The sequence below is a fragment of the Balaenoptera ricei genome, chromosome 1, assembly GCF_028023285.1.
Source record: "Balaenoptera ricei isolate mBalRic1 chromosome 1, mBalRic1.hap2, whole genome shotgun sequence".
Lineage (NCBI taxonomy): Eukaryota > Metazoa > Chordata > Mammalia > Artiodactyla > Balaenopteridae > Balaenoptera > Balaenoptera ricei.
The window spans coordinates 5,293,558-5,320,129 of record NC_082639.1 but is presented as its reverse complement, the minus strand read 5'-3'; the positions used below and the strand labels follow the sequence as shown (position 1 = coordinate 5,320,129).

The following is a 26,572-nucleotide window of genomic DNA, read 5'->3' as shown; positions in this document are numbered from 1 at the left end:
AACTAAAGACAAAGAAAAAAGATCTTGAAAGTGGCCAAAGAAAAAGTGACACATTACTTATAGGCAGGGGTCAGCAAACTATGGTCCATGCGCCAAATCTCACTGTCTGTTTTGGTAAATAAAGTTTTATTGAAACATAACTATAACTATCCCTTTATGTATTGTGTATAACTGCTTTAGTGTCACAATGGCAGAGTTAAGTAGCTGTGACAAAGCCATATGGCCTGCAAAGCCAAAAATATTTCATATCTGGCCCTACACAGAAAAATGCTGCTGACCCCTGTTATGGGAAACAGAAATTTGAATGACTCCAGATTTCTCATCAGCAATCATGGAGGCCAAAAAGAGGTGAACTAACATTTTTTAGGCAGTGAAAGAAAAAACTATTAACCCAAGATTCTATATATAGCAAAAAAATACCCTTCAGGAATGAAGGAGAAATAAATCCAATATCGGATGAAGAAAAACTAAGTTGCAACTTAGTTGCCAGCAGACCTGCTTTAAAAAACTGCTAAAAGACGTTCTTCAGATAGAAGGGAAATTACATAACAGAAGGAAAATTGGAACAACAGTATTGAAGGAAGAGCAACAGAAATGGTAAACATCTGGGTAAATATAAAAGACTATTTTCCTCTCGAGTTCTTTAAAAATCTTTTGATGGTTGAAAGCAAAACTCGTAACACTCTCTAGAGGGATTTTCAATGTATAGAGTTGTAATATATTTAACATAAAACAAAATATAAATCGAGGAGAAAAAGGACCTATATGGTGGCAGGACTTCTATAGTCTACCTGAAATGGTAAAACATTGATTATAAGTAGATTGATTCTAAGAATTATACTGTAATCCATAGAGCAACCACTAAAAAACTGTACAAAGAGTATAGTCAAAAAATACAATAGATAAAATAGAACATGAAAAAATTTCAAATAACACAAAAGAAGGCAGGAAAGGGAAAACAAAAGGACAAAAACATAAGAAATAAACAAAATAATAATAATAAAGCAAACCAATAAGTATATTAAATATAAATTGTTTAAATGCACAAGTTAAAAGACAAGAGATTTTCAGAACAGATAATAAAAAATATGACCCACCTATATACTGTTTACAAAAACTCCCCTCAGTTATAACAGTATGGGCAGATTAAAATTTAAAGGATGGAAGAAGATATACTATGTAAACACTAGGCAAAATAAAGTTTCAGTGACTATATTACTATCAGAAAAAGTAGATTCAGAGCAAAGAAAATTACCAGGGATAAAGAGAAACATTACATAATGATAAAAGATCAATTCACCAAGAAGACATAACGCCAAATGTGTATGCACCTAACAAGAGAGCTTCAAAATATATGAAGCAAAACCCAAAAGAACTGAAGGGGAAAACAGACCAATTGACAACTGCAAATGGAGACTTCAATACTATTCTCTAACTAATAAATAGAATGAGTAGACAGAAAATCAAGAAGGACACTAATAAAAACTGAATAACATATCAACCAACAGAATCTAATTGATATTTAGAGAGCATTCCACCCAACAACAGAATATACATTCTTTTTAAATATACATGGAATATTCACCAAAAAAGACCATATGTTGGGTCATAAAACAAACCTTAAAATGTAAAAGAATTGAAATAAAACAAAGCATGTTCCCTGATGGTAATGGATTTAAACCAGAAATCAATAACAGGACCATAACAGAAACATCTTCAATACTTGGAAGTTAAAAAGAAAACTGTCCTAAATAATCCACAGGTGAATCCATAGGTGAATCCAGAGAAAGTCTCAATAGGAATTAGAAAATATTTTCAATTAAATAAATGGTTAAAATACAGCATATCAAAATCTGTAGGATGAAGCTAAAGCAATACTTAAAGAGAAATTCATAGTATTAAATAAATGCTTAGAGTAGAAAAAAGTTCTCAAATCAATAATACAAACCTCTACCTTAAGAAACTAGTAAAGTCAGAGCAAATTAAACCAAAGTAGGCCAAACGAGGGAGATAATAAATGTAAACATGACTTGCAAATGAAACTGAAAACAGAAAAACAACAGAGAAAATCAATGAAACCAAAAGCTGGGTTTTTTTTAAAGATAAATAAAAATAATAAACCTCTTGCAAACTTGACAAAGAAGACAAAAATTATCTATATCAGGAATAAAAGAAGAAATAGATAACCTGAATTGTTCTCTAACTACTAAATAAATTGAATTGGTAGTTTAAAACCTTCTGAAAAAGAATTCTCTAGACCTAGATGGTTTTGCTGGCAAATTCTACCAAACATTTAAAGATGAAATGATATTGATTCTACACGATCTCTTCCTGAAAAGAGAAGAGGAGATACCACTCTTCAACTTATTTTATGAGACTAGCATCACCTTGATACCAAAACCAGGCAGAGATAGTACCACAAAGAAAACTACAAATCAATATCCCTCAGGGACATAGATGCAAAAATCCTCAATGGAATATTAGCAAGTCAAATTCAGCAACATATAAAACGGATAATATACCATAAACAAATGAATTTTATCCTCGGAATGTAAAGCTGGTTCAATATCCATAAATCAATGTAATCCACCATATTAACAGTTTAAAAAAGAAAAACCATATGATAATATCAATTGATGCAGAAATAGCATTTGAAAAAATTCAACATTCATTCATGAAAAAAAAGTCTCAGCAAAATAGGAATAGAAGAGAACTTCCTCTTCCTGATGAAGGGCATTTATAAAAACCTACAATTAATATCATACTTAATGGTGAAAACCTGAAAGCTTTCCCTCTAAGACTGGGAACTACACAAGGACTCTTACACCTATTCAGCATTCTATGGAAGCTTTAGCCATTGCAATAAAGCAAGAAAGAGAAATAAAAGTCATATAAATTGGAAAGGAAGGAGTAAAACTGTCACTATTTTCACACAACATGATCGTCTACATAAAAAATCCCAAGAAATATATCCCCAAAATTAACACTCTTAAACGTCACATGATCTTAGCATGGTCACAGGTACAAGGTCAACACGTAAAAATCAATTTTATTCCTATACACTAGCAATGAACAACTGGAAACCAAAAAATTTTTTGAATACAATTTACAATAGTTCCAAAAATTTGAAATATTGCATTAGCCAAAAAGTTTATTCTGGTTTTTCCTTAAGATGTTAAGGAAAAAGCCAAATGAACTTTTTGGCCAACTCAATACTTAGGTAAAAATCTAACACATTTTTACAGGATCTGTATACTGAAAACTACAAAATACTGGTGAAAGAAATCAAAGCAGACCTAAATAAATGGAGATACACATCACAGTCATGGATGAGAAGACTCAACATAGGAAAGATTTAAATTCTCTGCAAAGGGATGTATAGATTTAATGCAGTATCAATCAAAATCCAGCAGGAATTTTTGTAGCTATAGACAAGCTGAATCATAAATTTATATCAAAAGCAAAGAACTAGAATAGCCAGAACAATATGGAAAAAGAAAAATCACATTAGAGAAATTAAACTACATGCTTTAAAGACATTATAAACCTACAGTAATCAAGACAGTGTGGTATTGGTGAAACAATAGACATATGGATCAATGGACAGAATATAAAGTCCAGAAAGAAACCCTCATTGATTTTGATAAAGGTGCAAAGGCACTTCAGTGGAGAAAGGACAGTTTTTCAACAAGTGGTGTTGTAACAATTGGTTATCCATATGCAAAAAAAAATAGGAAACTTGACCTAAACCTTTATATAAAAATTAACTCAAAATGGATCATAATCTAAATTAAATACATAAAATCATACAATTTTTAGAAAGGAACATAGTGGGGAAATAATTGTGACCTGGAGCTAGGCAAAGATTTCCTAGACAAAACACCAAAAGTAAGATACACTTTAAAAATGATAAATTGGACTTCACTGAAATTTCAAAACTTTTGTTCTGTGAAAGGCACTCTTAGGATAATGAAAAGTCAAGGTACAAACTGGTAAAACAAAAATTGTCAAATCACATTTATGACTCAAAAAACTCAGTTAAAAATGGGCAAAAAATTTGAACTGAAGCATTGCTAAAGAGGATATAGAAATGGCAAATAAGCACATGAAAAGCTGTTAACATCATTAGCCAGTAGAGAAACACAAATTAAAACTACAATGAAATACCAACACACATCTAGTAGAATAACTAAAAAATAAATAAAAATTAAAAAATAAAACCCCAAACAATAAGAGTGGTTTATCTGTTTCTTATAAGGTTAATCAAACATTTACCATATGACACAACAATCTCACTCCTGCGTATTTACCCTAGAGAAATAAAAACTTATGTTCACACAAATACCTAATCACAAAAGTTTGTAGCAGCTCTGTTCATAATCAGCAAACATGAGTTTATTCAGTGAATGGGTAAACAACAGTGGTTCATCCACACAGTGGAATTCTACTGAGCATAACAACTTGGATGAATCATAAGACATTACGCAGAATGAAAGAAGCCAGTCTCAAAGGTTCCATACTGTATGATTCCATTTGTATGACATTGTGAAAAAGACAGAACTATGGCAACGGAGCACAGATCAGTGGTTGCCGGGGTTTCAGGGTGGGGTAAAGGTGTAACTACAATAAAAATACCAACCAGGGCTTGCTTTTAGGTCTGGACAATCATTCTAAAGTTCATTAGAAAAATAAACAAGTAAGAGCTGCCAAGAACATTCTGAAAAAGATAAGTAATAAAGGTGGATTTGCTCTATGAAAATGAAAATGTATCATAATTTGGAGTGTAACAGTGGAGTATGAGAAAACAGACAAATCACTGAAAAACTATAGACCATCCCAAAATAGATCCAAAAACAACTGGGAATTTAGTATATGGCAGAGAGGGGACGTGCCCATCAACAGGTTAAAAAGTGGATTAATTCAATAAATAGTTTGGGGACACTTGAGTATCTCTGTGGGGAAGAAAAAACTGTATACTGACTCTATTCCTTCTACCTTAATAAATTCCAAATCAATGAAAGATTTAAAGTAAGAACAAAATGAAACAATTAAAGTACTAGAATAAGATTTTTGTAATTTTAGAGTAAAAGAAAAAAGATTTTTTCACTATGTCACACACTTTGGAAGCCATAAAAGAAAAGACTAATAAATTGGACTATTTAAATGTTTTGGGGGGAACTTTCCAGAACGCTCGGTGAAAAGGCGGAGGAGCAGCGGCTGCCCGAGCTGCGCATGGCAATCTGCTCCTTCCCGCTCCCCCACACCAGCATCGGCCTGCTCACCAGCTGTAGGAAATGGTGAAAGAAACCACTTATTATGATGCTTTGGGGGTCAAACCCAATGCCACCCAAGAAGAATTGAAAAAGGCTTACAGGAAACTGGCCTTGAAGTACCACCCTGATACGAATCCAAACGAAGGAGAGAAGTTTAAACAGATTTCCCAAGCTTATGAAGTGCTCTCTGATGCAAAGAAAAGGGAATTATATGACAAAAGAGGAGAGCAGGCAGTTAAAGAAGGTGGAGCAGGTGGCAGTTTTGGCTCCCCCATGGACATCTTTGATATGTTTTTTGGAGGAGGAGGCAGGATACAGAGAGAAAGGAGAGGTAAAAATGTTGTGCATCGACTCACAGTAACCTTAGAAGATTTATATAATGGTGCAACAAGAAAACTAGCTCTGCAAAAGAATGTGATTTGTGACAAATGTGAAGGCCGAGGTGGTAAGAAAGGAGCAGTAGAGTGCTGTCCCAATTGCCGAGGTACTGGAATGCAAATAATAATTCATCAAATAGAACCTGAAATGGTTCAGCAAATTCAGTCTGTCTGCATGGAGTTCCAGGGCCATGCAGAGCAGATCAGTCCTAAAGATAGATGTAAAAGCTGCAATGGAAGGAAGATAGTTCAAGAGAAGAAAATTCTAGAAGTTCATATTGACATAGGCATGAAAGATGGCCAGAAGATAACATTCCATGGTGAAGGAGACCAAGAACCAGCACTGGAGCCAGGAGATATTATCATCGTTTTAGATCAGAAGGACCATGCTGTTTTTACTCGACAAGGAGAAGACCTTTTCATGTGTATGGACATACAGCTGGTTGAGGCATTGTGTGGCTTCCAAAAGCCAATATCTACTCTTGACGACCAAACCATAGTCATCACTTCTCATCCAGGTCAGATTGTCAAGCATGGAGGTATCAAGTGTGTGCTAAATGAAGGCATGCCAATTTATCGTAGACCATATGAAAAGGGTCACCTAATCATTGAATTTAAGGTAAGCTTTCCTGAGAATGGCTTTCTCTCCCCTGATAAACCCTCTTTGCTGGAAAAACTCCTACCTGAGAGGAAGGAAGTAGAAGAGACTGATGAAATGGACCAGGTAGAACTAGTGGATTTTGATCCAAATCAGGAAAGACAGCACCATTACAATGGAGAAGCATATGAGGATGACAAACATCATCCTCGGGTTGGTGTTCAGTGTCAGACCTCCTAATGGGGCCAGTGAATAACACTCACTGCTGGCATTTTATTTGCAGTAGTGATTGAGTGAAGCACTATAATCATAATATGCTCACTACTTGCTACTGTTTGTTTTAATAGTCAACTATAGTAGTGATTTAAAAGTTAAATGAAGAATAAACTCGAATATAAAAGCTCAAAAAATGTTTTTTGAACAGGTAGGATAAAGTTTTTTAATCAAATAAAAACTTAGAAATTATTTAAGATACATATTACAGAAAAAAGGGCTAATTTCTGTAATATATAAAGAGCTTCTCCTAACCAATAAGAAAAAGACCAACAATCTAATACAAAATTTTATAAATATGTGAATACATAGTTCATAGAAAAAGAAAATACATTCAACTTTCTTAATAAGATAAATGCAAAGTAAAACTATAGGATAACTCCTTGTATATGCCAGAACCACATGAATAAAACAATACAATAGTATAATGTTTAGGTTAGAATGTGAGGAAACAGACACCTTCATATGATGTTGCTTGGAATATAATTTAATTCAGCATTTATCTATCGGCAGAGTGTTGATTAAATCAAGTGTGGTACGTTCATTCTGTTGACTACCAGCTCCTAACTCAAGTCTTTTCCTTGCTGTCGTAAAGGAAAGCTTCTCCCCTGGAGTTCCACAGGGACCCTTGCTCCATCAGCTCTTTATTCGTGGATCACCCTCTCAGTGGGTCTTTCCTAATCTCCCAATTTAAAATTGCACCCACTTCCTATGCCTTTTTTTTCTGCTTTATTTTTCTTAATGATGCACACCACCATCTGACATACTATATACATTTTCTCATAATTTACTGTCCATCTCTCCTCTCCAGAATGTGTATCAGAAAGGGCTACTCTGTCTTTGGCACCTAGAACGATGCTAGGCACACAGTAGCTGCTCAATAATACTACTTACTAAGAATGAGGCAGCTCTTTACGTACTAATGGAAACCAATCAAATACAAGTTATAGTGTTACATTGAAAAAGCAAGATGCAATATGTGTGTGAAGTATGCCACATTTGCGCAAGAGAAAAGAAAGGAAAAAGTGTCCATCGCTGGAAGGATCGATGAGAAATTGTAACATGTTGGCCTCTGGGGAGCTGATTGGGTGAGGCAGGGTGGGAAGTGGGGAAGGGAGACTTACTTTTTACTGTATAGCTTTTCTACCTTTTCAATTCTTTATCCTGTATTATTCCTTCAAAGTTTGCATAATTTATAGTTTAAAAATATATAACAATATGGGACCTCCCTGGTGGTCCAGTGGTTGAGACTTTGCCTTCCAATGCGAGGTGGGGGTGAGGGGTGCGTGTTTGATCCCTAGTCGGGGAGCTGAGATTCCCACATGCCTCCTGGCCAAGAAACCAAGACATAAAACAGAAGCAATGTTGTAACAAATTCAATAAAGACTTTAAAAATGGTCCACATTCAAAAAAAAAAAAATCTTTAATAAAAAAATATGTAACAATCTTAAAAATATGGAAGTCCTCTAACCTATAATACCACTTCTAGAAATTTATCCTAAGTACATAAAAACTGTTCAAGGATAATCATTGAAGTATGGATAGAAAAAAATCTGGAAACAACACAACTAGATTATGTTGTAGGTTAAGTCCCTGCAAGGAAGTACTGTACAGCTGTTAAAATATATTTATCTGTGTTGATTTAAAGTTCACAGTATATTGCTGGTTAAAAATGATACTTTTTTAGAGTGTGTGTGAAAATGTGTGTGTGTTCACTGGATTTAGGGGGGACTTTTACTATCTATACATTTTTATACTGGTTGCATTTTTATAATAAATTACTTTTGAGATCAAAACAAAGACAATGAAAAAAATAAGGTCACTTCTTCAACAGAAAATTTTATAAGATGAAACATGCAAAATAAGTTGTTTCTCTTTATAATTATTTTAAATGTTTCTTTAAATTTCCAAGCTGCATAAAAAAAAACAAAAAAACAATGACAATGAAAATATTTTCATGTTGGAGAAAATACAATGTCTCTTTCACTCACACCTTGCAGTAATGAAGGCCATGCTCTTTAACCAAGAAAGAAAGTGCTCTCGCCACGATCTCAGCTATTAATTTTGGGCATAAGACAGCAAGAAATCAGGTAATAATGAGTGTGGTTGTAATAGTTAACATTTACCTCATGTTTAATTTGTGCCAGGAACTGCTCTAAATAAATGCTTTTATGTTCAGGAACTCATAGAATGCCCCCAACAGCACCAAGAGGGAGGAGACAAGGATACACCCTACTCACAGATGAGGAAAATGAGACAGAGTTTGTTCAAAGTCATCCTAGTCACCTCCAGCACCTGGGTACCCTTCTCCCTGGGCCTCACCCCCTGCACTGCCATTACTTGTTAATTTGTCCATCTCCTCAAACAGACGATGCAAATTTTCAGACTCATTCAACTGTGGATTTCCAGCCTAGCACAGTTCAGAAACACGGCATATGCTATTGAACCTTTGTTTATTGAATCCATGTGAATGACAGACAAAGAAAAAGGTCCCAACCAGGGCAGCCCAGCACCCGAGACGTGCTACCTGCAGGGCTCCTGTTGAGAGGAAAGACCCTCATGAGGGACTCCCAGGGGAGAAGCCCAACCTGGGCTCTAACTAGGAAACAGAGGAAGTACCTCAACTCCTCCCAATTTATAGCATGTGCTTGCACAACTACAAAGCTTATAACTACAGATATTAGAGGTGCATATTTCATTACTTTCAGCATTGCATATTTATAATTTAGCGGTGTGTAAAAATTTATAAAGGCACAACTAGTGGTTGGTTAATGACGGTTACTGTGGCAGTCCATATTTAGTGTATTTTTCATGTCACGGAAATCTGGCCTGGAACAGAATGCCACATTCATAAAACAGGTGATGAAAAGGGGGAGACATGGGCCAGGGGCTTTGTGACAAAACGCTCCTAGACTCACACAGGCTGTCCCTCTACTGTCAGTGAGAGGCGAGCTGTTCCAAAAAAGACACGTGAGAGCCGATGCAGAGGGGTCAGAGGCATCTCTCGATGAGCCAGATGCATGGGAACCCACTGCCAGCCCAGCTTCAAAGAGCAAAGCTTTCTGATGGAGAATAGGTAAGACGAGAGACCCCCAAGAGAAAGCGGTCGATGCTACTGCTGTATTGACAAATGTATAATTTCATCTTGGAAAAAGAAATCCTCTGCCTTTCCAAAAGTGAGTCCTAAAATAGCTGCCTTTCAAGAACTGGCGTCCTAATTGAGTTTTTATTCATCAGTGGCTACAAATGAGCCAGAGCAGGTCCTGGAAGTTTACCCCCGAAGCCATGGCTCTGGTCTCACAACTCATCAATTCTAGGCATTGGATGACATGGCGCCGGGCCCAGGGGCCGGGCAAGCCTGCAGCCCGGCCCCATTACAGAGCTCCGGGTAGGGCTGGCTGGGGAGGCGGAGGCCTGATGCTGCAGGAGGTGAGAGCTGGCTGGGCGGGGGCCAAGGGGAATGACGGCTTTGCAGCAGAGATCCCAAGAGCACCCCTCCTGCCCCCCAGCACCCATCGTCCCTGCCCTGCCCTCCAAAGATAAGAAAGAGCTTTGGCTCTTCCTGTCCTATCCATACTGTGGGGAAGAGGTGAGGGGACTTCCGGGCAGGTGTCATTAAATCTATCCATAGGTTAAGCACTGCCAAGCTCTGCTCAGGTCACCCCAGGGTCAGGCAGAGCCCAAAGTGCTGCCCGTTCAGGCTGAGAGGGATTCTCCCCAGGCCCCGCCTGGCAAACCCCCTACGGTTACCAACAAGGGCTGAGAAACCACAAGACCCCTTGTACTCCCCAAACACAGAGTCAAGGGATTTGATAAAGAGAGTCATCTATTTTCACTTGGTACAACAATTAAAGCAGATCCATATTTTCAAACCATCACCCTGAACAAGTCAAACCACACTATAAATCAAAAAAGAATAATTAGAACCTACACTTCTCACAATACCACAGAGTAAGGCAATTACAAGGCACTTCTAATGAGCAATTTATGTAATTGAAAAAGTCAGAGCCAAACTATGCGAAGAACACTTCAGTGAATTACTGCCAGGGACTCTGTACCCTTTGATCCTTGTGCCTGGCCCCTGCTGTGTGACTTCTCAGTCACCCTCTCCTTGTAGTTCTGGGCACCTGGAAAATAGCCACAGAAGATTTTCTTCATAAGCTCAGACTGTGCCTCATACTTAGAAAGCACATTTAATACCAACTTGCCTAAAGGATGGTGGGTAATTGCTGCTAGCATCCAATATGAGCGCTGTATCTCATCTATGATATGCAATTTAGAAGCTATATTCTAGTAAGAGAATTTTATGACTTGCTGTCATGATAAATAAAAGTTTATGGCATAAGGGAATTAATATTTACTTTGAGTGCAACACAGACTCTTCAAATAAAGTTGTTCTGGAATCACTTTACACCAGGACAGTTGGGAAATGTTGCCAACTGACAGCAGGACTTGAATTCGCTTCCCCTTATCACCCGCCGATGACTGACAATCTTTCCATTTTCTGGTTCAACCTGTTTCCGGACAATTTTTTAAACAATTGCTGTAGTTAAAAACGTTGGTGTTGGATGTGATGTGTTAAATGTCTGCTGAGCTGGCAGCACGTGCAGGGGTGGGGCAGGAGGAGAAGGGGAGAAAGAAGGGGGGGGGGGGTGGATGATTCCGTGCCAGCATCTGAAGGAGCGTTCGGAAGGAGCAGCTTTGGAAGAAGGAAAAGGACGTGTTCTGAGTGAGCCCCTCTAATGCTGTTGTTTTCAGAAGGGCATTTGTGACTCATCGGACATTCAATCTGTTGCTTTTATGTGAAGGAAAAATTTTTAAAAGAATACTAGCTCACATCTAAATTACGCAGTGGCTGCTTGATTCTAACATAACTATACAGCAAGCAATTCTCTTACTTTATCCTAAATTATAATTTACTGAAGGTGTGGGGGGCAGTTATTCCAGATCTTAAGTGAGTCAGAACTGCAGTCAGGTTTACCGTGAAGCTACCAGTACTGAAGCTTCAGGACTGCCCCCAGCCTCACCACCCGTGTGTTGCATGGACAGACCCCTTCCAAGATGCTAGGCCTAATTTTGTGTTCATTATTTTGTATTTATACAAGATCCCCAACTGTATTGGCTTCAGACCCCAAAAAATTCTTATCTGCCCCTGATCGGAAATAAACTTACATTTCAAAGCAAAACAAAACAAATTCCTAAGAGGAATGGGAAATCCTGTCCCAGGGTGGGGTTGGGACCTCTCGAGGTCCTTGGCACGAGTGTTCTCGATGGCGCACGTGGGGTTGCGGTGGTGCCGCCAGGGAGGGGATGGAGATGTAGGGCTTTATCTGAAGGGTCCAGGAGACTAAGACGCAATGGCCAGCTTCCGACTCAGGGGAGCCGCTGGCTGCCGATGAGGCTGGATGCTCTCCGAGTCTGAGTCATGCAGCAGCAGGAGGCAAGTTGCCCAGACTATAAACAAGTGGAGAATTCCAGAGAAAGCAGGGATTAGTGGGGCGGGCCAGACCACCCACCTTCTCCCCCTGCCTTAGTCCCTATGAGTCACAGGCAGGATTGTCATAAGGGGGTGGGGGAGAGAGCTGATGATGCTGTCACAGGGCCAGATCTGAAGCTCTTGCTCAGAGGCTGAGATGGTTTTAATAATATTCCTAGTTGTAAAGAGTGCCTTTAATGTAAAGAAATCAAGTCGTTTCATATACTGTTTTGCTACAAAGTATACTTTTACTATTGGTCTTCTTAATGACCAATCCATAAACACACAGAATGACCTGGGTAAGGACCCCAAGTCTCTATACCTTCAGCTCATATTTTGAAACAAAATTTTCAGATATTTTGAAGATGAGGAGCCAGTCCCAGAGAGGGGAAGGTACTTGTTTAAGGTCACACAGCAAGTCAGTGGAGTGAGGCAAGATGCAAACTCAAGACATCTGACTCTATTACGGTAGCCCCTTCGTTAAAGCAAGTCACCTCCTTAGGTCACTGCTGGAGAAGGAAGAAGCCAGCTGTGCATCCAGAAACCCTCAGCCTGGTTGGCAATGGAGCAGAGGGGAAGGGAGGCCCAAATGCTAACTGCTCAGGAGTGCCCGTCTTGAATGTTTTGGTGTTCTCTATCTCAGTGCATGAGTCCAGACTCACCCTTCTCTCCAAGACTGTCCCTGAGTGCATTTCTGAGGCCCTAGGTCAGGGATTTGGGGGTTCCAGAACCTAGCACAATGCCTGGCACATCTTAGGTGCTTAATAAAAGTTTGCTGGATAAACAATTTAATACGTATCTATTGTAGAATGTATTGAGACATCTATAAAACATCCTTCAGATAGAAGTGATGAAATATGCAACAGACTTCTGGTACTCCAGAAGGGCCATTTGGGCACAAAGCTCTAGAATTTCCCCTGTAGCAAGTCACAGGAATCCCAAGACTGTAGATGGAGGGAGGTACCTGTGTGAACAGACCCCCAAGAGAGAGGGTGACATGCACCAGGTCAGAGAGAGCTACCGGTCCCGTTTCAATTCACAGTCAGGGAAAAGACAATCATTGTCCCTCCAAGCTGAAAATCCATTCCTGGCCACCCCAGGGACCCTGGGCAGAACTTGTCAGTGGCCTTTCTAGAGCAGAAAGTAGCTTTGATATAAGGAACAGGGGAGGTCTGTTGCAAGGGAGCATCCTGGGTTGGGGCGGGGGGACCATGCATCTCTGGGGAATGCTGAGGAGGAATTCAGCCCTCAGAGCTGCACCCAGGACCCCTGCCATGTTTCCTTGGCTCTCGCCCTGCACCTCCCCCTCGGGAAGTCCACCCAGTCCTCAGCCCTGGAGCTCTCTGTCCAACCACATTCCATAGAGTCTTCCTTGAGAACCCGCCCCTGCAAGTTCCCTACAGACACCAGCCTAAAAGTGCAACCACCACATCTTTACAATGGTCTTTGTTTATTTCAGATTGCAAATTGTCTGATGATTTTCTTTCAATGAAAAGGACTGCTCTGTATCACGCTGCAAACACATACAGAACTGTTGCCCATAAGGGTGACGATCTGGTGCAGGGGATGGGAGGAAACAGTAGACATTAAATCAAAGCAACTCAGCTTCCAGCCACAATGAAGGGACTGAAGCTGGACCTGCCCTCCTCCTGGAAACAGCCATAAAACTCGATGAAAATATCTGAGGCTACTCTTTGCAGGCACTGGATGACAGGCAGTTCAGGACTGTGATCCCATAAGAAAGAAAACACACAAGGTGAGCCCTACATCTGCCGAATTTCTGGACCATTACACAGGGAGGTGGGGTCCAAGCTGGGCACAGCAGCCTCCCTGATCAGAGAAGGCAAAAATCAGAATTTGGGGCTGCTGAAGCAGCTAGAATTTGCAGGTCTGAGCCCTGGAGAGAAGGGAGCTGTGTAGAAGGAAGTCTGCAGAAGTCTGCTTGGAGGTTCCTGGGGGGTACGTGGTTGAGGGCAGAGCTGCCCATATGCAGGGCAAGACTCTAGATACTATAGCACTGAAGGCTAAACAGCGAAACTGGAGGTCACGCAGGGTTGGGGGACCTTGAATTATGGCCCAGCCAGATGTGAGAACCCTCACTGGGTACCTGTAGCATTCACTTAAGACTCCAGGAAGCCCAGGCTTAAGAGGAAGGACCACATCCTTGCATAAGCAGCAGAGCATTCAACTAAGGGCAAAACCAAAATAGACCGACCATATCAAAACAGTAGAACCAAGTCATCTGTCAGAACAAAAATCAACATGCTTTACAGAAAACAACACAATCCAGACTCCCTACAACATAAGTTCCATAATATCTAGAGTATACCATGTTCATCGATTGAAATTGGTCTACAGATTTAATAATCAAAATCAAAAAGAGCTTTTTTTAGGGGGGAGAAATTGTTTTTGCAAAATTAGGATCTTTCTGAACATACAGTTTTGCAGTTTCTTTTCCCATTGATCCTCCATCCCCGTCCCAATCATACCCCCATCAGACATTTGGCAAAGCTAACCACTTCCTCTTCAGAGTTCCTCTTCACTTGGTGTCCAGGTCATCACGCTTTCCTGGTTCTCCTCTGCCTCATGATTCCCTTTGTCTCCTTTTCCTCTGCTGGCTCTCCCTATTTCTCCCAGACTGCTAAATGTTTTAGGTGTCATAGGGCCTCAGTCTTTGGTCATTTTCTCTCCTCTGTACACTTTCCCTGGGTGGTCACCCATGGCTGATGCCTACAAAAGTCTGTATCTCTGGTCTGACTGCACCCCTGAACTCCAGATTATATATCTAATAGCTTACTCAACATCCACACTTGAATGTTGCATTCAATGTGGCTGAAACATACCTCTTGATTTTCCCCCCAAGCCCTCTCCTCTCCTATGATTCTCTATGTCCGTTAATGGCACCATCCTTCATCCAGCTGCTCAGGCTGCAACTTGGGAATCATCTTCATATTTTTCTTTCCCCTTATCCCACAGCCAAGTTATCAACAAGTTCTACCAACAATATCTTCAAAATGCACCCCCTGTCAGCTCACTTCTCACCACCTCCACTGCTGCTAAAGTAACTGAACAACCATCTTTTCTTATCTGGAAGACTGAAAGTGGAGCAATGGTACAACGAGATAGGTAGGAGCACGGACGCTGGGGCCAAATAGCATGAGGCCAAACCCTGGCCCTGCCACTTACTAGCTGCATAAGCTTGGGCAAAATACTTAATCTCTCTGTGGCTCATTTTCCATCTGTAAGGCGGAGTTCCTAATAGCACCTTCCTCACTCAGAAGACTGGTACAAAAGACTTTGAGTCAAAGGTCCTAGAAGGCTCACTCCCTTTGGCTCTTCTCACTTGCCAAATGTGTTGATGTGCTGTGAGTGTGATCTGCAGAGGTCCACATGGCAGAGAACTGAGGTGGCATCCAGCAAACAGCTAGTGATGAACTGAAGCCCTCAGTCCAACAGCTCATGAGAAACTGAATTCTCCCAACAACCATGTGAGTGAGCTTGGAAGATCTGGGCCCAGTTGGCCCTGGAGATGACCGCAGCCCTGACTGTCACCCGGCCTGCAGTCTTGGGAGACACCCCGAGCTGGAGGACCCAGCTAAACCATGCCTGGATCCCCAGCCCACACAAATGGTTAGGAATAAATATGGCTGTTGTAAGCTTCTGAGTTTTGGAGTAATTTGTTACCCAAACATTGGTAACTAATACACCCTGCCTTCTGAAGAGGCACCGATCACCTCCTGGATTGTATCTGTCCATTGTGTCAGTCTCCCCTGCTGCTAGTAAGCTACACGAGGCCATGGATATTATCTGTCTGGTTCACTTCTGAATCCCTAGGAACTAGGACCATGCCATGGCAAGCACTCAATAAGTATTTGTTGAATAGATGAATAAATATCACACAGTGGGCCTTTTCCTGTGTGGCTATGTGATGTTGAAATGACGAACACCTGGAAGTAATTTGGAAAAGACTTCTTAACCTACACCCCCGATTCACAGTACCACCAGCCATTCAATCAGCCAGCGTGCACTAGGGCGCTGCCAGACTCCATGGTGCAGACTGGAAAGAAACATACAGCGAACCCTCCCCTGAAGGAGCTACAGTCTGGTTGAAAGGAAGAAGTCAGCTCGTGAAAACGCGTAGAGGGGTTTAGTTCTCAGTCTTGGGCCGCTGACCGAAAGATCTTACGTGGAGATCCGTGGGCCCCCTGATGACACTGAGCACATGTGTGAGCCACGCGCCGCTCCAAGCGCTGGACACGTGCTGCCCCACATGTGTACATCTCCAACCCCCAGAGAGGGAGGTGCCACTACGATCCTGGTTTTACTGATAGAAAACCAAAGCAGAAAGGACTTAAACAGCTGCTCACGGTCACATGATGGGTAAATGCTAGAGCCAGCGTTTGACACCTGGAAGACGACTGCTAGCCCAGCCCGTGCCCCAGCCCATACGCGGTGATTGGCCCGTGTCCCCGCTCACACGCGACGATTGGCCCGTGCCCCTGCCCACATGTGATGATTGGCCAGGCAGCCAGATGGAGGCGGGGTATGATGGGAGGAAAGTCGACACCAGAATGACCTTGGAGGCCAGGTCAAGTGCAGAGGGAAGCTGTGGGGCAAACCTGTGACCAAGGGCCTTGGCCTCAGAGGCCATTAGGGAAAGAACCCCCAGAGTCACTGCCCCGTGATTCTACCCAGGCAGGGCTGGTCCTCACCTGCAGGGAGTGATGGCAGAGTCAGAGAGTGGCTGTCTTCCCTTTAACCAAGTTCATAAGGCACGGGGATAAAATGAAAATTTATTAACGTCTGACAAGAAATCACTACTCCAGGGACCAGAAAGCTGTATGATTTGGAACATTTTCTTTGGGAAACCGAAGGAGAGCAGGTGGGTTCTATGTTTAAGCCTTTGGGCAGAGGAGGCCAAGGCAGCCCTTTCTCCACAGGGCTGGTCTCACCACGGACCATGTATGAGCTGGCTGCTGGCCAAGACGGCCTGTCCCTCTGACGCTCTCTCTTGTCCCATGGACAGCTTCCATCGGCGCAGTCCAGTTCTGGGGGCCTGAGTCCACTGTCCTTCAAGGTGACTGCCCATCTCTGCAGTTTCACAAGGATTTATGAGAGCTGTTGAGTTTCCCTCCTTGCCTGCTCCCGGGAGAAACGCAGTGTAGCCCCAAACGCCTACGCTCAGCAAGTGGGCAAGAGTATAAACCCCCAGGGGGGGTCAGACCAGGCTGAAGAGCACAGCCCCATCCACAAACCCACGAAGGAATCCCCCGCCACCTGGGGCTCGCCTCCACCTGCCTCCCCTGCCCCCATCCGAGAATCCCAGCCATTTGTACTTCTAGGGAGAGCTTGTTCAGCAGTGATCTCCTCAGGCACCTCCTCTGATGGGCACCCAGGATTAACTGGTGCCATCTGCACAGAAATGAGGGAAGCCTGGATTACTCTGGGCTTGGGGCTCAACTGTGTTTCCCCTGCGAAATGCCTGCCAGTGGTACCCTTGCACTCTTTAACAGGTGGGAAGCATGAGGCTGCTGGCATGGAGCAGAGAAAGGATTACAAAAGCCAAATACTCATTACTACCAATATCTCCTGCAACCAGCTCCAAAGAGACCCCAAAGGTATTTCTGAGCTTTTGGAGAAAGGTGGGCACGAAATAGCTCGGGACCCTGGCCAGCAATATTACAAGAAGCCGTGAAGATACTCCTCGTCCTCATGCCCAGGGGAAACCCCAATGCCTTGAGGCATTAAGCTGGGATAATTCGTGTCTGGAGTGCCCCATCCAGAGTCCTAAGTGGGATGCTATCCATTTCCAACTCCCCCACCCGCTGCTTCAATTGCATTGAAATAGGAGCATTGTGCTGTAACAGATGAAAGCAGACCGCCACATTATGAAAGCTGTAGTGATAAATACATTTCTCGGTGGATGGCGAGAAAACAAATGACAAACAAACCCAAACAGGAAGGTGCACATGGATCACAGAACAACCTGGGCCTTCGTGCCATAACACTCTGTATGCTCTATAAATCGGCTCATCATGACTCTTCCGTCTTGGCTGACGAACGACCAAATGGGCTCTGCTCACTCTGAGTGCCAGAGAAACGCCAGCCCGGGAATGGCCTCCAGGTGCGGGCAGGGATGATTCTCTCGGGCCGGCTGCCTTCCAGCACATGTCATCCGGGTCGCAGCGGGCCTCCGGCAGCAGCTTCTGAAGCTGGGGAGGCCTCTGGTCCCTGGGACAAGCTGTGCCTGTGTTCTTCATCCTTTACCAGCCTCCACCCCTACCCCCAGCTTCTCCAGCCCAGGTCCTTCCCTCTCTACTGGAAAGCAGTCAATAGGTGGGGTGCAGCAGAAAAATTACCATGGAAATCAGCTGGGCTTTAGAACTCCCAGCAACCCAGCAGGGAGCTGGACCCATGCCAAGTGCTTGCTGCTTCTTACGTGATTCTCCAGGATTCCCAGGAGAACGGGCGAGGACTGGCTTTCCGGGAGATCACTCCTGATGTCTGTCTATCTGGTGGGAGGATGGGCTGGGGTGGGCCCCTGCTCTGCAGGAACTCCTGTGCAATTCCCAGAGGGGAAGCAAAGCGCAGAAAACACTCGGCTTTGAACTGGGAGGCCTCTGGAAGGGAGCTGGGGGCACGACGGCAATAATGCCAACTCGCTTGGGCAAAGTGGCTGAGTTTTCTAAGCAGGCAAATGCACACCAGCTGCAGGGGCCTCGAACAGGGCAGGGAAGGAACAGCAGCCCTCAGTGGTTCGTAAGGGCTGGGAAGGGGTTTCTTCAGAAGGAATTCAGTCAGGGATCACTTGGGGTGGATCGGGGAGTGTGAGCTTCTCGCTCCTGAGCACAGAGAGTGGGGGACCTGGCATCTGGGCTGACAGTCCCAAGAAAGAAGCAGCACCATCATGTATCATCTTTCAGAAGACAATCAAGTCCTCAGAATGGATGGCGAGGCTGGGGTAGCAGAGGTCGGGGTTTTGGTTTTTGGGTTTTTTTTTTTTTTAAGATTTTTTTGATGTGGACCATTTTTAAAGTCTTTATTGAATTTGTTACAGTATTGCTTCTGTTTTATGTTTTGGTTTTTCGGCCCCGAGGCATGTGGGATCTTAGCTCCGTGACCAGGGATCGAACCCGCACCCCCTGCCTTGGAAGGTGACGTCTTAACCGCTGGACCACAGGGAAGCCCCAGGCTGGGGGGTTTTAACAGCACCCTCAGCCTCTCCAGTGTATTCAAGCTTCCCATAAAGATCCGAAAGAGATCCACATTCACTGGAGCTGAAACACAAGGTGGCTTCCAGAAAACACAGGATATTGGCTCTGTCTGCTAAATAAGTTCTTTCAAATAACTTTTTTCCTCTCCTTTGCAAACTGCCAGTATGTAAGAGTCGTTCAGAATTGATCCCCAGAGAAGGCTCTGTCCAATAAACCTTCTCTCTAGCTCACATCCCAGGAAGCCTCAGAACAAGCCACTGCTTCAGCAATTCAGTCTCCATATATTTTATTTTTAAAATATTTAATTTCTGGCCACCAGTCCTTAGGTCTCCAATCTGATTTGGTTTTTCATAGTGTTGGTGGAAAAAAAAAATTTTTTTTTTTTTTTTTGGCTGCGCCGTGCAGCATGCGGGATCTTTGCTCGCTGACCAGGGATCAAACCCGTGCCCCCTGCAGAGGGGGCATGGAGTCTTAACCACTGGACCGCCAGGGAAGTCCCTAATGTCAAATTTCTGCAAACTAAAATATTCAATGTCAACGTCAGAGCACGTGTGAGCCATCCATTCCCCCTCCCCGCGACGCACGCGCCAGCTTTGAGATGGACGTGCGTGCCCTTGGACGGTATTGTCAGATGTTTCCATTTACAGAGCCCCATCCAAACAGCGGGGGAAGCTGGCATCTGGTTTTCTTCCCTGCATCACTTTCTGTTTCCAGACAGTTGTTGGAAATGTGCCTCTAGAGTTCCAAAGAAGAAGCCGAATTTAGGTGACAACCAAAAACGTCTGATGCTAATGACGCCAATGGAACGGATCCAGGCTGACTGCCCTGCCCACACTGGTCACCGTTCCCGGGCTAAATTCTCTGCTCTTCCACTTCTGCCAGCACAGAAGAGTGAAGCATTAAGCCCAGGGCAGGCTGGAGCTGTTCAGGCAGCTGAAGTAACCCCAGGAAGCATCCCTCCAACAGCGGCTAATTCATCGCTAGGAAATAATTTGGGCCTACAGGACAAGTAGATCATTTGCTAGGGGTGATGGGAGGGGGCACTCAGAGGAACGATCAGCCTACTGGGAGCAGGCACCTAATAGACACCTTCTTCCAACAACTCCTAGGAGTTATGCATTATTACGTCTATTTTAGATGAGGAAACTGAGGCTCAGAGAGGCCCACCGTGGTTGCGTAACTACCCCACGGCAGAGTCGGCTCCGGCTGGCTCCACAGCCCACGCGCCCCTACCAGCATGGCATTCTGTCAAGCACAGGTCTTCTGAGATTCCCCAGTGCAGCACGAGGTGGTCCTGCCACAGGGCAGCTGCTCCTGCGTCTCTCTACCTGTTCGAATCTCCACGACCCCCAGCCGTGGGGCACTGCTCCTGCGCCTGGAGCAAAGGCCCACCTGGGGCTTTCAGTGGGTGCACCACGAAGAAACCAGGCCCTGCCTTCCATGCACCTTCCAGCACCTTCCAGCACCTTCCATGGACCAGCATGGGGCTATGGTTCTGGCCAACTGAGAAGAACATGGGAGCCCGTATCATGCACCCAGCACACAAGCCTCAGGGGTCAGTTCCTCTCCTGCCCTTGAGAGCTGAGCCATTTCACCTGTGACCCTATTGCCTCACCTCCCAAATCAGGGAAAATTCCAGAACAGTAAAGTCCAAAGGAGCCTCAGAAAACATGCAGGTAAATACACAAGCTGAGAAAATGTTGGGGATTTTCTGGTGATTGGGAGTTTGATTCCACTGCTCTCTTCCATCGGGGGGACAAGTGAGAGTCAATGTCCCCACCATACTGATGTCACAATGAAGAGGAAGATGGTGACGATGATGATAAAAAATGGTTGCAAAGGGTTTGCACTTACTCAAGTAAAGAAAAGCTGAAGATAGCAGTCAGTTTAAATGTGGAGAAAGTATTTTAAATTTATCTTAATACAAGCTGGAAGATTAAGGCAGCAAGTGCTTTGGCTGTTAGGAGTTTCAACACTTCCATTTGGAAATGCAAAACGGCCTGACCAGGGGCATTTCTCGCAAATGCCACCCTCCCTGAAGGAAGGCAGGTAAAGTGCAGGAACTGGAGCCCCACCCATGGCTCTTTCAAAATCTAAAAGTGAAGCAGATAAACTGCTTCTACCAAGGCTGCAGGTAACCAGTAAGGTTAAAAAAAAAAAAAAAGTTTTTTTAATCACCTAAATCCAGAGTCTACGCATAATACAGGAGAAAACCTCCAAGCAAGGGAAAGCACTTTCAAAGGTGGGAACTTTGAATTCCCTCACAACCACCCCTCGCCTCGGCTAGGCCAGGTCCATGCAGCGCTGCCTGACTTTCCCTTTTGTGATGACTTTGACGAAAAATGCCACACACTTGATAGCAAGTATACATTTCCCGCTACTTTCAAATGCATCTCATGTGTTCCCCACTGTATTAGCTCCCTGGGGCTGCTGTACAAACTACTGCAAACTGGGGGGCTTAAGGCAACAGAAATTTATCCTAGCACCATTCTGGAGGCCAGAAGTCCAAAAGGAAGGTGTTGGCAGGGCCCATCTCTGTGTCTGTCTTCACAGGCTTTTCCCTCCCTCTGTCCATGTCCAAATTTCCCTCTTCTTATAAGGACACCAGTCACTGGATGAAGGTCGCCCTAATCTAGTGTGACCTCATCTTGACTTGATTAGTTACATCTGCAAAGGCCCTATTTCCAAATAAGGTCACATTCTGAGGTTCTGAGTGGAAATAACTCTCGGGGGGGGGGGGGATACTATTTAACCCAATACAGCCATGGTAACCATGAAGGGGGTACAGGGGAAAACACCCTCATTTCATAGATGAGGCATCTGGGCCCATATTCCCCTTTTTCCTCTGTCTCAGAGACCCTCTCCAAGGTCAACCCTTCACCTGTGATCTTAACCTCTTGCTTTCCTCCGTCCTCTGGGACTGGCTCCCAAAACCAACCCTTTCCCTTGACTCTTCACTCTCGCCCCTTCTACTCATTTTCCCTCATACAGACACACGTGGAAGACCTCACCCCAACTTTGCTTCTACTACCCCATCTCTCCTGTTGATACCAAATGTATGACAGGAGGGGTCTGCACCAAGCAGCACCACCTCCCACCACTTTCCACTCAACCCCTGGCATTCTGGCTCCTGTCTATCATTTGTTGTGCTGTCCAAGGGCACCAACGGCCTCTTGGTTACTGTTCTCTTCCGATATGCTTCTGCTTCGTGTAACAAAATGAACCGACACCTCCTTCCCAACCCTCGATTCACCCTTGGCCTCGCCGCATCCAGCACACTGCCCTTCCTCTGGGTCTTCATCCAAATTCTTCTTTTCCTGCTTCTCCCTTCCATACTCATGACCCCAGACTCCCTAGTGACTTAATGACCCACACCCTAGGTACTCTGTTCAACTAGTGTTCGTTAAGTATCTTTTAGGCTAAGGACATTGCAGAGATGCATACCTGACATTGATTCTGCAACTTAAAGTCTAATAGAGAAGATAAATTGAATAACCATAGTGCAAAGTAAAATGGAGGTAAAGTGCTCCAGGGGTTTTGGACAAAAAGCAACCCCTTCGTGTTGGAAAGCACTCTGGGTGTGGAGCTCTTTGTGTGGGCTTGTGTGAGTGTGGACCTGAGAGCCGTAATTCCTATTCCTGAAGCCTAGCTCTACCACTTACCAGAGGAAGTCAGGGAACCTCCCTGTACTTCAGATTTCTCTTTTACAAATAGGGATAATAGTGACACCAAGTCCATGGGATTCTCTGGAAAAGTAAGTGAGATAATATACATATGGTAGAGACTGGCCAGATGTTCGTCAATGTCATTTCCTTCCCCTGAGCCAAGAGAGACTACATTTCCCAGCCTTCCTTGCACGTAGACTGGCCATATGACTGAGCTCTGCCCAATAAAATGAGGGTGAAAGTGATGTACACCACTTCCGGGCCTGGCTCCTTCTCTCTTCCCTGTCCTCAGGGCTGTGAAGGAAAGTCTCTGAGATGGTGGAGCCATACAATGGAAGGACTGGGATCCCTGAGTCACTGCCTGTGGGAGAACCACTCTGAAGAGGTGTCTGACTCTACTGGACCTGTAATGTGAGTGAGAAGTAAACTCGTATTGTAATCAGCCATTGTATTGCAGGGTTTATTTGTTACACAGCATGGTCTAAGCTATCCTGACCAATATAACGTGTAAAAATATTAGCTAGGATGATGATGAAGGAGGAGGGAAAGAAGGAAGGTGGAGGACCTTGGTTAGAAGAGCCCAATCCAGTCCGAAGAGCAGTTTTGTACACACACGTTAGAAATCTCATGAGACCAGGCCTGCTCAGAGGTCTTTGCCCCCAGATGACCACCATGCCCCACATCTGCACCATCACAGACCCAACTGGAGCCCTAAAACAAATTAACAGTGATGCCACATTCGGCCTTACTCACAACAACATGCATTCTGCAGACACACGCATGTCCTTGGCTGGGGCGTGGACCCTCGTGCATGCAGGTGCAACCCCCTCCCCCACGAGCTGCTCACTTTGCTCCAGCTGCTCCCAATCACTAAAATCCCCCTCTGGAGCATCCTCCCCTCCCCCAAGCCTGTTCAACCTGCCAAGTGTTTCGTGATAAATATAACTTACTTTTCCCTTGTTCTCTGGTCTCCCCTGCTGCCAAAGTTGCTGTTTCTCAGGGCAGGCTGATCTCAGCTAGGCAGAATCGGATGGACTGAATTTATACTCACGGAGTAAGTCTCACAGTGACAATCACAATCATGCTGGACGCTTATAGTAATAAGAATAAGAGTAGCAGCTCCAGCTTCTATTCACCAAGAGCCAATTCAGTGAAAAGCCCTGGCCTAAACTCTACACCCACAACCTACAGTCCTGAGTGCGCCTTTGTCCTCGGGACCAAAGGAGGGAACTAAGGCTCAGGAAGCCCGGTTAACTTGCCTGAGGTCTCACTGCTCGTGAATATGAAACTGGGGTTTTCACTCCGGCTTATCCTCTCTGCACTCAGCCCCAAGAGCCCCCCAAATCTCTAACTTGTAGACTGTCAGACATATTTGGGGTCACCCTTCCCACTCTGAGCCTAACATACTTTGAGACTTGAGAGCCCATCTCTAGCCTGGTGGTTCCAGAAATCTTCACCCTGTGGAGAAAAACGCTGCCAAATGCTGCCATGATATCATGATCGCTTTCATTACCCATCGGCACTTCTCAGGAGGACAGCAGCATTTCCACTCTGAACAGGTGTAATTCCAGCCAAAGAGAAGAGCTTGGACACCACGGCCATGGCCACAACTTATTACAGAAGATCTCTGTTTGGCCTTTTAAAATGCTGCAAACAGCTGCAGACCCCTGTGACTATCTTCAGGGACCACCCAGATACCCAGATCTGGAATCGCTGCTCTAGCAGTTTTAAAGCATGAGGGCACACTCTGGCACACTTGTCCCTACCCCCGGGCTGTCTCCTCTGCCCGATGCCCCTCTGTGCTTGGCCCACTCCTCCTCACCCTTCAGGACTCCAATCACTGCTGGTCTCCCAGGGAGGTCTCCCCTGCCCTCCCAAGACTCACCACCCCCTTATCACTCAGGCGATGGGTGCCCTGAGGGCAGAGACCAGGTGGCATCAGTCCTTGGAGCCCAGCACAGTGCTCGGGATGCAGTAGGCTGCATCAGCACAGAGGTGGAGGCATCAGAAAGAGCCACATGTGAGAACACATAATAGAGGAGCAGCTCTTTCCTGGCCTTTCTGCTGTGAATAGAGGACACATGTGGCCTGTGAATTTGTAAAAGATTTAGAAATGTACGTGGTCACCTGCATCATGAGTCTCCTGCTGGTCCCAATTTTGCATTGTAGGGATCTCAGCCATCAGTGGGGCTTGGAACAAAGGATGCATAATTGTCATAGCTGCCAGGTGTTATAGTCAGCAAGTGTCATTGTGGAGCTGCCTGATCCTTTCGGGACCCTACTTTCACTCCAAAAGGAGGCCTGTGAATCTCTGGTTTAGTAAAAAGAGATGGGGCAGATCTGGCCACTGGTTCACTTGAGCACAGGTTTCCCTTCCTGTGATGTTTAGGTCGGAGCGTTCCCTTGCACCAAATAAAATAGCTCAGCTGTTCATAAACCATAGTATTTGTGGTCTGTCTGTATTTCAGAAAGAAAAAAAGGCTTTGGGTGTCTGTTTAGAAGAGCTACCATGAGATGGGCAGGGCACTGGTGATCCCCTGCTAATGGCTTGGAGAGAACCATGGATGATCCTTAAGTCACAAGTCAATAAAACCACCGGCTAGAATGCTCCCACAAAGGTGACACCACGGCCAGGGTCAGCCCACACATCACAGAGCTTCCCAAGTCAGCATAATGCACCACGGAACTGGGTGTGAATTGCAGACTTGGCCGGAAATTTGCCCCACACTCTCCCCTCTGGGATGTAATTACCTGACAAGGTTCTGTCTGTCTTCTCTCAAATGAAAAGAAAACAAAGAAGAGGAAATTGGCCCTTGCTGATCCTCCCAATCCGTTTTCTCATCAGCAGCTGTGCTGACAGGGGCAGGGGTTACGTGGAAGTGAGCTGCCGGGTGCACACGTGGCTCTCTCTGTCCAGCTCAGGCTGGACAGCTCCTCCTGGGACTTATGGCCATTGGGGCCACCTGTCCAGAAGGAGCCTTGGGATGGTGCGTCACCACCAGAGGCCACCAGAACACTGTGGGGGGGGCCTTGAGGAGTAATGGGTTTCCAAGAGAGCTGTGGGACTTGTGTCTTTCCCCCACACGTGGGACTGGAAAGCTGAGCTCCACTCCATCAAGCCATCCCTCCTTGGACAAGTTCTACGGATTCTCTAGGAAGGAGGACCCAACATCAGGGAGATGTGGCCTGATCAGTGGGGCCAGGAAGCAGCATTAAGCCAAGACCTGAGAATACATTAATCAGGGGAAGAGGAGAGGGAGTGTTCCAGGCAGAAGAACAACATGTGCAAAGGCCCTGTGGTGGGCAGGCACGTGGTGAGCATAAGGAACTCAAGCAGCATGTGGATCTCAGGGACAGAAGCAGCACATGGCACAGGATGAGGCTAGAGGGACCATAAGAACGGCCAACAGCAACCAAGGGCTTACTCTGCAGGCAGCATGCCCGTCAGCATCTTGCCAGTGTTGACTCATGAGTTTCCTACTACAATCCCTATTTTACAGACAACAACAGCAAAAGAATAACAACAACAGCAAATGCGGAAATAGCCTTTCTATGTGCCAGGGCTGATCTAGGACCACTGTCTGTGATCGACTCACCCAATCCTCACAGAAGACGAGAAAACTGTAACACGGAAGGGGAAACGGGGACTCAACCCAAGCAGGCTGGCTCCAGAGTCCCTGTTTCCAACCAGATAGT

General features: G+C 44.6%; 2 protein-coding genes across 2 annotated transcripts in view; one reads left to right on the top strand and one right to left on the bottom strand.

The window, feature by feature from the left end:
• Positions 1-26,572, bottom strand: part of LOC132347466 (calmodulin-binding transcription activator 1-like) — a 501,538-nt gene that overhangs the window by 309,864 nt on the left and 165,102 nt on the right. The window lies entirely within an intron of this gene.
• On the top strand, positions 5,278-6,563 carry LOC132347828 (dnaJ homolog subfamily A member 1-like). Its single transcript, XM_059894703.1, has one exon. It carries the CDS (start codon positions 5,295-5,297, stop codon positions 6,486-6,488), a length of 1,194 nt encoding a protein of 397 aa, XP_059750686.1. The 5' UTR covers positions 5,278-5,294; the 3' UTR covers positions 6,489-6,563.